This window comes from Papio anubis, chromosome 9, assembly GCF_008728515.1.
Source record: "Papio anubis isolate 15944 chromosome 9, Panubis1.0, whole genome shotgun sequence".
Classification (NCBI taxonomy): Eukaryota; Metazoa; Chordata; class Mammalia; order Primates; family Cercopithecidae; genus Papio; species Papio anubis.
The window spans coordinates 117,404,178-117,416,506 of record NC_044984.1 but is presented as its reverse complement, the minus strand read 5'-3'; the positions used below and the strand labels follow the sequence as shown (position 1 = coordinate 117,416,506).

Sequence of the window (12,329 nt, the reverse complement as noted above, 5' to 3'; positions counted from 1 at the left end):
GCAGGCAGGTCAGAGTTGGAGCAAGCATGGGGCCCATGGGGGAGGCAGGACAGGCCTCCTCAGCCCCATTCTCCTGATGTATATACCAAGTCCAAGTGCCTTTTCTACCCAGAGCCCCCAGAGTCACTTCCCTCCATCCCTTTGAGGGATCCCTACTCCCCAGAAGTACACGTGTGCTTGGGGATCCATCTCTAGCTGACAGCCATGCACAAGTGCCCCTGGCACACGATGGGGTCTATGACCTCCTGATGGCGGATGCCCTACCCACTGCCTCCAGATGACAGTGACATTCAGGGAATGGGCACCATTTGTTAGATCTTCGTTTTCAAGAGAAGCCAGTGATAAGGATTTTCATGAGAAATCTCCCAATACTAAATGTTAGCAACCAATTAGAAATCTTTGTAAATAAATTTATGCCAGTCAAACAAAACACATATGTGGGCCAGTGCAGCTCAGCAGCCACCCTCCTGCAACCTCTGGATGCAAGGCCCAAGTCACCGTGGAGGCATCTCAGCAGGGCATGCCAGGTTGGGGGTGGGTGTCCATGCCCCAGGAGCTGCTCCAGGCCCAACCCCCTACCTCTGCTGGGATTTCCTGGGTCTGCGGAACAAAGCATGATAGCACGAGTGGCTTGTACAACATGCAGTTATTCTCTCAGGGCTCTGGAGGCCCGAAGTCTGAGATCACGGCATGTGGGCTCTTCCCCCTGGGGGAGACTCTGTTCAGGCCCCTTCAGTGTCTGTGCTTGCCAGCAGTCCTTGGTGCTCCTTGACTTGTAGAAGCATCCCTCAATCTCTGCCTCGGTCGCCACGTGGTCACTCCCCTCTGTGTCTGTCTGCCTCTGTGTCTCCTTTTCTTATAAGAACACCAGTCATACTGGATTAGGACCCACCTTAATGGCCTTACTTTTAACTTGATTACCTCTTTAAAAACCTTATCTCTAGATAAGATCACATTCTGAGGCACTGGGTTTAATACTTCAGCATAGGAATTGGGGTTGGGGGGTACATAGCTCTTCCCATAGCAGGCAGCCCTGACACTGCCAGAGCTCTGCAGGCTCCCTCTGAGGCCAGCTGCCATGGGTCCTAAGTCTCTGTGACATTTCCTGTGCCGGCCCGCATGGGCAGGGCATGTGGTCTGCTCCGGGAAGAGCTCTCATCCCTCCTGGCATTCTATGGTTCTCAGACTCGCTCCCGACCCTTCTGGTTTTGGTGGAGCTGATGTCTGTGTCTGCAGTCTGCAGCCTGGATACAGAGGGGCCCATGCATTGGAGAAAATGAGGTAGCCAAGGGCCTGGCTAGAGCAGACCCAACCATAAAAAAGGGCTCTGTGAGCCACAAACCCTTTCCTAGGGCTCTCTCTCACTCAGTGAGTGCTCCAGTCCTGTCCAACACACATGTGCCTCAGGAGTGAGCACACAGGAGGGCTCTGCCTCCACCGTGGGAGGTGGCCATGGGAGGGCTCTGAGATGCCCCTGTGGAGGGGAAGCCTGTGATCATAAGTGGCCTGGCCTACGTCCTGCCCAGAGCCATCACCCCTCTTCTTGTCACCCTCACCAGGTCCTGTCAGCCCCTAACCCTGTTTTCTGCACCCCTACCTCTGTGGCATCTGCCCCTGCTCTCAGACCCAGCCCAAAGCAAGCTTGGCCAGACACCCCCTGTAGGCTTCTGCAGACATCTCTTCTGGTCTCTGTCCAGGAAGGCTTTTCCAACAGGCCGGCCTGCCTGCGTCCCTCTCAACCTCAGACCTATACCTGGGTCCACTTGGCCCTCAGGGCACTACCTGGGCTCCTAGCTTGGAGAGAAATGGCTAGCATGTCCAGGGCATCCCCATTGCTCTGTGACCACTGCCATCCTTCTCCCCACGCAGACACCCTGGTGGTTCCTTCCCCAGAAACCCCCACCTCTTGTTCAAGGGCCAGTGCTACTGAGACATTCTTGACCTCTCGATTCCACCCCTCTGGCTGAAACACCATCTTTGTGGGAAGCTTTTCCCAGCCTTCTCTTCTGTTCCTCACACCCTGTATTCTTCATGGAAATTCATCTCCCCAGTGTTTCCTCATTGCCTTATTTATCTGCTTTGCCAAGAGGTAGTGCACTCAGAACATGGGTTTTGCTGAAGTGACTTGAAAAGGCAACAAGGGACCAGGTGCATTGGCTTATACCTATAATCTCAGCACTTTGGGACGCTGAGGTGGGAGGAGTGCTTGAGCCTGGGCAACATAGCAAGACCCCTGTCTGAATGAATGAATGCACCAAGGAAACTGCAAGCCCCATTGTCAAGGATATTGAGGTCAGAGCTGCCCAGAACATGATCCTTACTCCCCAGAGTCTCTCTGGCAGGGCAAGGCCCAGAATCCTGGGAGGATTTGGGGGTAGAGGAACATGGAGAGGAGATGTGGGTGGAGGTTGAGGTCAGGGCTGAAGTGGCCACTCTAAGGGTTTTCCCACAGACTTCATCGACATTGTCAAAGACCCTGTGCCCCACAATGAGTATAAGACAGAAGAGGACCCCAAACTGTTCCAGTCAACCAAGACCCAGCGGGGGCCCCTGTCAGACAACTGGATCGAGGAGTACAAGAAGCAGGTCTTCCCCATCATGTGTGCATACAAGCTCTGCAAGGTGGAGTTCCGCTACTGGGGCATGCAGTCCAAGATCGAGAGGTTCATCCATGACACCGGTGAGCACAGAGCACACCCCATGCTGGGTGGGCAGTGGCCGGGCCACCCAACCCTTCTGTCTCCTGTCACCTGCCTGTCTGCCTCCTCTCTCTGCATGTCTGCCTGGGAGTCTGCATTTCTGTTGTTCTGGGAAGGTGACACCAAAGCCCATTTCCAGCTTCCCCACTACCCCGCAACCATGTGTTATCTTGGGCATCCATGAATACCTACGAGCACGTGCAGAGACAAGCAGTATGTGTTACTGGATGAAGAAGCCCTAGGCACTGCCCCCAGACATTCCTGACCTGGTTCGCATTTGATAAAGTGTAGCCCACACTCCACAGGTCTGAGTAGCCCCTGGGGACAGCTTCCTTGCTGCTCACCTGGGTCTCTGGGCTCCCAGGCCTTTGTTTCCTCTACTCGAGGAGGCCCAGAACCCAGGGTCACAGCTCAGACTCCCTCTTTGGGCTGGAAGCTCCCAGGAGCAGGGTGTCTCAGACTTCATAGTGGCCTTCACACCCACACCAGCCTAGCCAGGTAGGTGCCCGTGGAACAGGTAGACAGCAGATGGCCTGGGTGTCCTGGTGCAGTGAGTGCCATTTCCTCACCTAGAGCCCTCAACCCCACTCTGCTGAGGTTATAACATGACATCAGTCCAACGGCTGGTTCCAGTCCCTGAGGCCCGTGATTCAAAAGGCACCCCAGCCAGACACCTTGTGATGCCATGAGCAAGGGTGACTTAATTTAAGAATGAACAGAGCCACACTGTTGACAGTACACATCACGCATGTCACACAGGCTCATGATGACTCATGAGGGTAGGCATTGTCACCCCACTTACGCAGGAGGAAGCAGAGACCCAACACGGGCTGAACGAGATCTGCCTCCCATCCCAGCCACCCTCGTCCTGAATTAACATCCTCCTGTTCTTAGCATCAGCAAGGGGGGTGTCTCACTGGACAGCCATGTTCAGTGTTGAGGCTGCGACCCCAAGGGAAGGTTGGGTGTGTACCCAAAAGGGTTGGGGTCCGAGGACACGGTCTTCCATTTGGAGAAACAGAGACGTGGACGGGGCCTCAACGGGTGTGATGATGTCACCACCTCCATCCCCAGGGAAGAACCCTCAGACACATTGTCCACCATTCTTTTTCCAGAAGGGCTACCTCAGTGTCAGTCAGCAGCTGGGAGAGGTGGCAGGAAGAGAAAGAAGCTGTCCCATCCATTGAGAGGGATGCATTCCTGCAATCCGTCTCTCTAATCCCTTGGGAGCTTAGATTGGCCCAAACCTGCCTCTCTCCATTACCCAGGGCTCACAGACTGGGACCTGCAACCCTAGTGCTGAAGTCCCAAAATGGGAATGGTGGTTCTCACTTCCCAGGGAATATGAGGAGTGGAGGAGCATATGGGCAGGACTGGGAGGGGCTCACCGATCCTGGGCAAGGCATCGCCTACTGCCCTTCTCGACCTCAGGAACCTGAATACATCAGCGCTGGTGACTTGAGGGTTCTCTCCTCAAGGCTTCTCTAGGTTCAGCCCTGCACAGGACACCCAGCAGACCTACTAAGGCTGCAGCTCCTGGCACTCCGGCTCTGTGGGTCCCGTTGACCCTCCCCAGCCCTACGCAGCAGCTGAGATCCTGGCCAAGCTGCAGAGACTCCCCTGCTCCCTGAAAGTCAGTTCTCCCCTCAGAAAGCAGGAACTTGTGACTGGTGGGAAGAAAGAAGACAACTTTGGAGTCCAGGCCTGACTCACACGTAGTGGTTCTGTGGTCTCTCAGCCTCACTGAGCTTTGCTTTTATCTTCTGTAAAATAGGTGTAATGACACCAATCCTATCGGACTGTTGTGGGCTGAGACCGTGAGTTCAGAACCAAAGATGGGGTGTGGCACATAGGTGGGGCTTGATGACAACTGTGAGCACTAGTCCTATAACATCACGGGGATGATCTCATGAACTCATGTGAGCTGCGCTGAGCTTCTTGGGGACCTTGAGGAGGTGACTCCTGGGAGTTGGGACAGCTCTCAGCTGTCCTCATTACTGCCTGGCCCCAGATGTCGTGCATGTCCCAGCCCTTCCGTTCACCCCAGGAGGAGGCATTTCCCTATATAGGGTAGAGCAAGGGATGCGGCCCTTCCTGGCAGCCCTGTGAGGCCAGCAGACGGTCCCAGAAAAGGAAACCAAGGCTCTTCAGTGTGCCACGCCTGAAGCCCCCCTGGGACTTGGCAGGGGACACAGGACTCCATCCCACAGAGATGTCTTTAAGAATGGATGGGATTTAGAAAGGAAGACTCAGCAAAGCCAGAGGTGGGAAGTGAGGAGGCAGGAAAAGAGGGTGCACAGGAGACCAGCCTGGGAGGCTGGCGTGGCCCAACTGCTCGCAAAGCCGCTCAGCATGCTCTAGGGGAGGCAGGGGTACATGCCCTGAGATTGCTTCTCCCGGGTTTGTCCCCTGGAGAAATCCCCATGCCTGTTCTGGAATGTTCAGAGCAGCAGGTTTGTGAAAGCAAAATGGAGAAACAATGCAAATTAGCCAAAGGCCCATTGGCAGGAAAAGGAATCAATGGAATGTGGCATTTCACACACACACGGGTGCCACACGGTCCCAGCTTGATGAGCCAAAGCCTCCACGCGCGCATCCATGGACAAAACTCACCCAGAGAAGCAAGTGGCGGAAAAATACAGCGTGATACATAGCTGCGAAATTCAGCAACAGCCACACCAGCCTGATACAGTGTGCAGGAAAACACATCTGTGTGCTGAGACCAGAAGGCAAAGCACATGACAAGCAAAATTCAGGACCAACTGTCAGGGACCGGGCGAGTGGAGGGCTCCCTGTCGCTGGTGATGGTGTGTTCCTTCGCTGGAGCTGTGGATGTGGATGTCTCATTGCTTTTTAATGTTTTTTAAACAGCTTTATTGAGGCATAATTTTAGATACCATATGATTCACTCATTGTAAGATAACAGTTTGGTAAGTTTTAATATATTCACAGCTGGGCACAACTTCAGAGCATTCATCACCCCAGAAGGTCCTTTGTTCCCATTTCACGTCATCCCCATCCCACCCTGGCCCAAGGCATTCTATTATTATTATTATTACTATTTTGAGACAGGGTCTTACTCTGTCACCCAGGCTGGAGTGCAGTGGCATGATCATGGCTCACTGCAGCCTTAAACTCCTGGGCTCAAGCCATCCCCCCACCTCTACCTCCCAAGTAGCTGGGACCACAGACGCACAACACCATGCCTGGCTATTTTTTTGTTGTTGTCTTTTTTGGTAGAGATGGGGGATCTCCCTGTGTTGCCCAGGCTGGTCTGAAGCTCCTGGCCTCAAGCCATGCTCTCACCTCAGCCTCCCAAAATGCTGGGATTACAGGTGTGAGCTGCCATGCCTGGCCCTTTAATTGTTTTTTACACTTTAAAAGGTATATATTTTTTACGTTATTCTACATCTTAATTTATATGTATAATATATGCTTATATATCTCATGTGCAGAATATATTCTACTAAAAGCATTTTTTTAAAAACAAAAGAAAAGGAGAACCAACCCAGTTTGAACTTGAACTGGATTTTCCATGGGAAATTCAACAGGAAAAATATACCAGACACTGAGACAGGAGACTCTCAGGAAGTCCTATTTTACCTCCCCTGTGGCAGGAAACTCCCAGAAAATTAACTGTGGCTTCTTATTTATTTACCTATTTAGAGACAGGGTCCCACTCTGTTATCCAGGCTGGAATGCAGTGGCACAATCATAGCTTACTGCAGGCTTAAACTCCTGGGCTCAAGTGATCCTCCCACCTCGGCCTCTAGAGTAGCTGGGACTACACACACACCAGCACGCCTGGCTAATTTTTAATTTTTTTTTTATAGAGACAGGGTCTTGCTTCATTGCCCAGGCTGTTCTTGAACTCCTGGGCTCAAGCTGTCCTCCCACCTCATCCTCTCAAAGTGTTGGGATTACAGGCATGAGCCACTGCACCCTTCCAACTATGGCTTCTGACCGGACACATTGCTTTGGGAGGCCCCTCCACTCTAATTATAGAACCACTGTGAGCTTGTGAGAACATCTGTGAGCCAGTCCCCTTATTTTACAAATGGGGAAACTGAGGCACAGACAGGCAGTGACTTTAGTCTGACCTGCAACATGGGTGCAGCCTCCTAAAGCCCCTGCCTGGGCCCACACCTCCGTGCAGGCTCCTGTGCTGACCTCCATCCCCTCGTCTCTCTCCCTCTCCAATCCCCGTGGGGGCACAGGACTACGGAGGGTGATGGTGCGGGCTCACCGGCAGGCCTGGTGCTGGCAGGACGAGTGGTATGGGCTGAGCATGGAGAACATCCGGGAGCTGGAGAAGGAGGCGCAGCTCATGCTTTCCCGCAAGATGGCCCAGTTCAATGAGGATGGTGAGGAGGCCACCGAGCTCGTCAAGCACGAAGCCGCCTCGGACCAGGCCTCTGGGGAGCCCCCGGAGCCCAGCAGCAGCAATGGGGAGCCCCTGGTGGGGCGGGGCCTCAAGAAACAGTGGTCCACATCCTCCAAGTCATCTCGGTCGTCCAAGCGGGGAGGTGAGCCCCTGTGCCACCTGCCATCCACACTCAAGGTCCCTCCCCACAAGGCAGCCCCACCTACTGCTGGATCACTGCACCTCCTCAGAGTCCTTTCCGATGGACATTGAGGCACCAAGCCCAGAGGAAGTCAGAGCCCTGGGCTAGTCCTCCCACACGGGGAAGCCTGGGCCCTGCCCCAGCAGGCTCCCCAACACTTCCCCTCCATGCCCAGGGAAGACAGTGCTGCCCATAGGAACCAGTGGAGGTGGCTGGGCTCCTGCAGTGCTGTGGAGGGGCCATCCCTCCTGATGGGGACCCTGGGAGACTTCAGACCCTGAGAGAAAGGATCAACCCAGGCATCCTGGGTGGAGCCAGCTTCTCCAGCAGGCAGGCCTGGCTCACTCATCTCCCGCCTGGGCCCTGCTGTGTCCGAATTTCAGGAGTTTGCTCTTGGTCAGACTGAGTGGACCCAGGCCTGTCTCACCCCATGTCCTGGGATTATGTCTGTCATGCTCTTCCCCACACATGCTCCCCAGGACACGACTGCCTTTTGCCAGGCAGACAGGAGATGAGCCTAGGCCGCTCCTCACTCATTTACCCACTTCATTCTCTTTGGAACCTTCCTGGCTCCTGTGGCAGCCTCTGCGATGCTTGTCAGGCCTGTGGGTTGCCCTCCCTGCCTCCTGCCAGCTCGGGGCAGCCTCTGGGCCCTTCCTCTCCAGTTGGCGGTCATTCTGAGGTTTTGCCTTCCAGCGAGTCCTTCCCGCCACAGCATCTCGGAGTGGAGGATGCAGAGTATCGCCAGGGACTCGGACGAGAGCTCAGACGACGAGTTCTTCGATGCGCACGGTAGGCAGGCAGCGCCCTGCAGTCCTTGGGGCCTTCCTGGGCGAGGTGTGGAGGGGTCTGAAAGGGCTTAGGGTGTGGGTGTGGACTGATACGGGTGTTGCCTGTTACTGTTCTATATCCGGTCCCTACTCCTGCGCTGTCCCAGGTGGACAGCATGGTGTTTGGGGCGATGCACAGAGGATGAGATGAAGTCATCTTGTTCCCTTGAGTCTGGGGTCTCAGGCTTACCCTAACCTGATATCAGGATGTGCTGTGGGCCTGGCAGATGGGGACTGCGCTCTTGAAACCCCAAATAAGGATACGCCATCAGACTACAGCTTTATTCCGTATGTGAATTTATTTCCATGGAAGCATAACTTCTTTTAATTTTCTAATTTTTTGTACTTACCTTATTTTTTCTTGATTAAATTAATACCACATCTAATGTAGGCACTTTAGGAAATGCAATAAGCAGAAAACATGTGAAGTGCCCATTTTCCCACTTGTCCCAAAATAAGCGCATGACCACACAGCAGATGCACCACCTGTGCCAGGAAGAGGCATGCATACAGTGCTCGCCTGCTTCGTGCCCCAGCCATTCCGCTCCAGGAAGCCGGAGGGGCCAGCGGGTGTAGGGGTTGGGGGCTTGGGTCCCTCTGCAAGCCAGTGGCTGAGCCAGCCCAAAATTCACACAGCAGGTCAGAGGCTCAGAAAGGGACGGGGGCGAGTCCATAGGCACTCAGCAGACACAGGCAGCACCAGATCTCATGTCACCACTGTGGCTTGGAGGGGCACAGGAGCCAAATAAGGTGGCATTTTGGTTAACTGGCCAGCTGCCATCAAGGGAAGGAACCTGGGGAGTCAGTGTCCAGGCAGAAGAAAGGTCCTGGTTTGGCCCTGGAACTGGAGGACCTGGAATGGTGGCTGGGGACTCCTGAGCTGGCCTCTGCACCAGGGGCCTTGCCCAGGATGGAGAAGGGGCCTCTTGGCGTCTCTCCCCTCCCAGGTGGCTCTCTGACCCTGATGAGAGGAAAATACATATTTAACGTAGAAAATGCTGTAAAAGAGACAGCAAAGCAGGAAGTACCAGGGCAGCACTGTTCTGGGGAAATGGGCCCAGGAGCCCATCCAGAGCTGGAGGAGGGCCAGCGAGTGCCAGAGTCAGACGGTAGCCATGAGCCTGGTGGTCCTGGGCAGAAGTTCTCAGAGGAGCGGAAGCAGGAGTCTTGGAGGTGGTGTTCATAGCAGCACTTCTGAAGCTGTGCTTTTGTGGAGGGACAGGGAGAAACCTGTTAGAGGATATGAAATTATATCTAGATGGGAGGAATGAGTTCTAGTTCTGTGACACTGCAGGATGACTAGAGTTAACAGTAATGTATTAGGCCAGGCGCAGTGGCTCACACCATAATCCCAGCACTTTGGGAGGCTGAGGCAGGTGGATTACTTGAGCCCAGGAGTTTGAGACCAGCCTGGGCAACATGGCGAAACCCTGTCAATACCAAACATAAAAAAAATTTTTTTAAACCACAGTAATACGTAATTTCAAATCGCTGGAAGATAGAAATTGAACATTCCCAACACAAAGAAATGATAAATATTTGACATGATGGATGTGCTAATTACCCTAATCTGATCACCATACACTGGTGTATTGAAACATCACTGTGTACCCCATGAATATGTACAATTATGATTATTTGTCAATTTAGCAAAACAGGAACTGGGTATGGTGGCTCAAGCCTGTTATCCTGACACTTTGGGATCGCTTAAGCCTGGGAGTTCAAGACCAGCTAGGGTAACATAGAGAGACCTTGTCCCTACAAAAATAAAAATAAAAAAATTAGCCAAGTGTAGTGAGCATGCCTGTCGTTCCAACTACTCGGGAGGCTGAGATGGGAGGATCAATTGAGCCCAGGAGGTCGAGGCTGCAGTAAGCTATGACTGTGCCACTACACTCCAGCCTTGGCATCAAAGCAAGACCTCAAAAAATAAAATATATAAGAAATTTTAAAAATGGTAAAGATGGAATAAAGTAAATGTAGCATTTTTTATTTTTTTTTTATTTATTTATTTTTGAAATGGAGTCTCACTCTGTTGCCCAGGCTGAAGTGCAGTGGTGTGATCTCGGCTCACTGCAATCTCTGACTCCCAGATTCAAGTGATTCTCATGCCTCAGCCCCCTGAGAAGCTGGGACTACAGGCACATGCCACCATGCCTGGCCAATTTTTGTATCTTTAGTAGAGACAGGGTTTTGCCATGTTGGCTAGGCTGGTCTTGAACTCCTGACCTCAGGTGATCCACCTGACTCGGCCTTCCAAAGTGTTGGGATTACAGATATGAACCACCACCCCCAGCCTAAATGTAGCTTTTTTTTTTTTTGAGACAAGAGTTTTGCTCTGTCACCCAGGCTGGAATGCAACGGCACGATCTCAGCTTACTGCAACCTCTGCCTCCCAGGTTCAAGTGACTCTCCTGCCTCAGCCTCCTGAGTAGCTGGGACTACAGGTGCACACCACCATGCCTGGCTAATTTTTGTATTTTTAGTAGACATGCGATTTCACCATGTTGGTCAGGCTGATCTTGAACTCCTGACCTCGAGCAGTCCACCCGCCTCAGCCTCCTAGAGTCCTGGGATTACAGGGATGAGCCACTGCGCCCGGCCAATATAGCATTTTAAAAAAAAAAAAAAAAAACAGGAACATCAACTGATGAGTGGATAAACAAAAGTGGTGTGTCCATGCAATGGACTATGGTTCAGCCGTAAAAAGGAATGAAGCGTCTGACACACACTACAACATAGAGGAACCCCAGAAACCCTGTGCTGAGTGCAAGAAGCCAGACACAAGTGTATGGTTCCATTTATAGGAAATGTCCATAATAGACAAATCTGTAGAGACAGAAAATTGATTGGGGGTGGCCAGGGGCTAAGGAAGGCAAGACTGAGGACTCACTGCTCCCGAATATGGGGCTTCCATTTAGGGAAGTAAGATGTTCTGGAATTAGATAGTGGTGATGGTTGCACGGCATCGTGAATATACTAAATGCCACTTTATAAATGGTGAATTTTGTTATGTGAATGTTACCACTATTTTTTTAATGGTCAGGAAGAAGGCCAAGGTGTGGGGCTATGCGGCCGTCCTGTTGAGGAGGGGTCAGAGCAGAGCCAAACACAGGGGTACACAGGAGCACACAGGGGCATCCCCACCTCGGGAAACCGGGCCTCCCCACTGTTCCCAGTCCCACCTGAGTTTCCTTCTCTCCTCTCCAGAGGACCTGTCTGACACAGAGGAAATGTTCCCCAAGGACATCACCAAGTGGAGTTCCAATGACCTCATGGACAAGATCGAGAGCCCAGAGCCGGAAGACACACAAGGTCAGCAGGTCTGGGGGTGCTGCAGAGCCTAGGGAGGGTGGCTGCAGGGCTTCAGCCCCCTCCTTTCTGACCCAGCTCCTGCACAGTGCTGGACATACATGGGGATTGGGGGCCCCCAAGCTCCCCTCGTCACGGTTGCAGCCTCCGTCCGGTCGGCCAGGCTGGGCTGCCCCTTAGCTCACAGCACGGCTTCTGTGTTGTTGCAGATGGTCTGTACCGCCAGAGCGCCCCTGAGTTCAGGGTGGCCTCCAGTGTGGAGCAGCTGAACATCATAGAGGTGGGTGCCCGGGTGTCAGAGGGACAGGGGCACGGCCGCCAAGGGAGGGGCAGGGCACAGAGGAATAGTCTGAGGGGCTACAGAGGTGGAACTCTGGGCCTGGCAGCCTCACCTCCACACCTGCCTGGGTACTGTCCGGGGAGAGGCCTGGGCCTCCTTTTTTGCTGCCCTGCTAGGAAGGCGCCTGCCGCCCTCTGTCTCTGAGGTCCCCAAGAACCAGGGACTACAGACAACCCCTGAGAAAACCTTATCCAAGCTCCACCCATGGGAAAGTAAAATGAGAAACTTGTAAATTCCAGATCAAAAATAAGATCTTCACCTTGTGCCCAGCCTGTCTGCTGTCCCTGAAGATAAAAAGACGAAAAGGGAGGAAGCGACAGTCGTCTAGGCAGAAGTGATGTGGCCGTGGCCGACAAGATGGCCCCGCGGGAGGCAGGCGGAGCTCAGTGTGTCCAATAAAGCTGTCTTGGTAGAGCGCCTGTGTCCGCTTCGGGGGTTCTCTGTGGGAGTTCACGCCCCATCCTCCTCCACCTGCGGGCCGTCAGAGCTGTTTGCACTGGGACAGGAGCCAGGGCTGAGCTGGGCTGTCCCACCATCACCTGCGGTCACCGCACTGCTCTGGCCTCAAGCTGCCTAAGGTGGA

General features: G+C 53.3%; 1 protein-coding gene across 20 annotated transcripts in view; it reads left to right on the top strand.

Annotated features, from left to right (window-relative positions):
• Positions 1–12,329, top strand: part of PITPNM2 (phosphatidylinositol transfer protein membrane associated 2) — a 167,185-nt gene that overhangs the window by 138,076 nt on the left and 16,780 nt on the right. For 19 of the 20 annotated variants that reach the window (XM_031650858.1, XM_021923084.2, XM_021923080.2 and 16 more), the window contains 5 exons: positions 2,453–2,680; positions 6,917–7,225; positions 7,961–8,056; positions 11,305–11,409; positions 11,616–11,686. In XM_031650858.1, coding sequence (XP_031506718.1) covers positions 2,453–2,680; positions 6,917–7,225; positions 7,961–8,056; positions 11,305–11,409; positions 11,616–11,686 — 809 coding nt within the window. The remainder of the gene's footprint in view (positions 1–2,452; positions 2,681–6,916; positions 7,226–7,960; positions 8,057–11,304; positions 11,410–11,615; positions 11,687–12,329) is intronic. The other variant, XM_031650864.1, reaches the window with a different exon arrangement.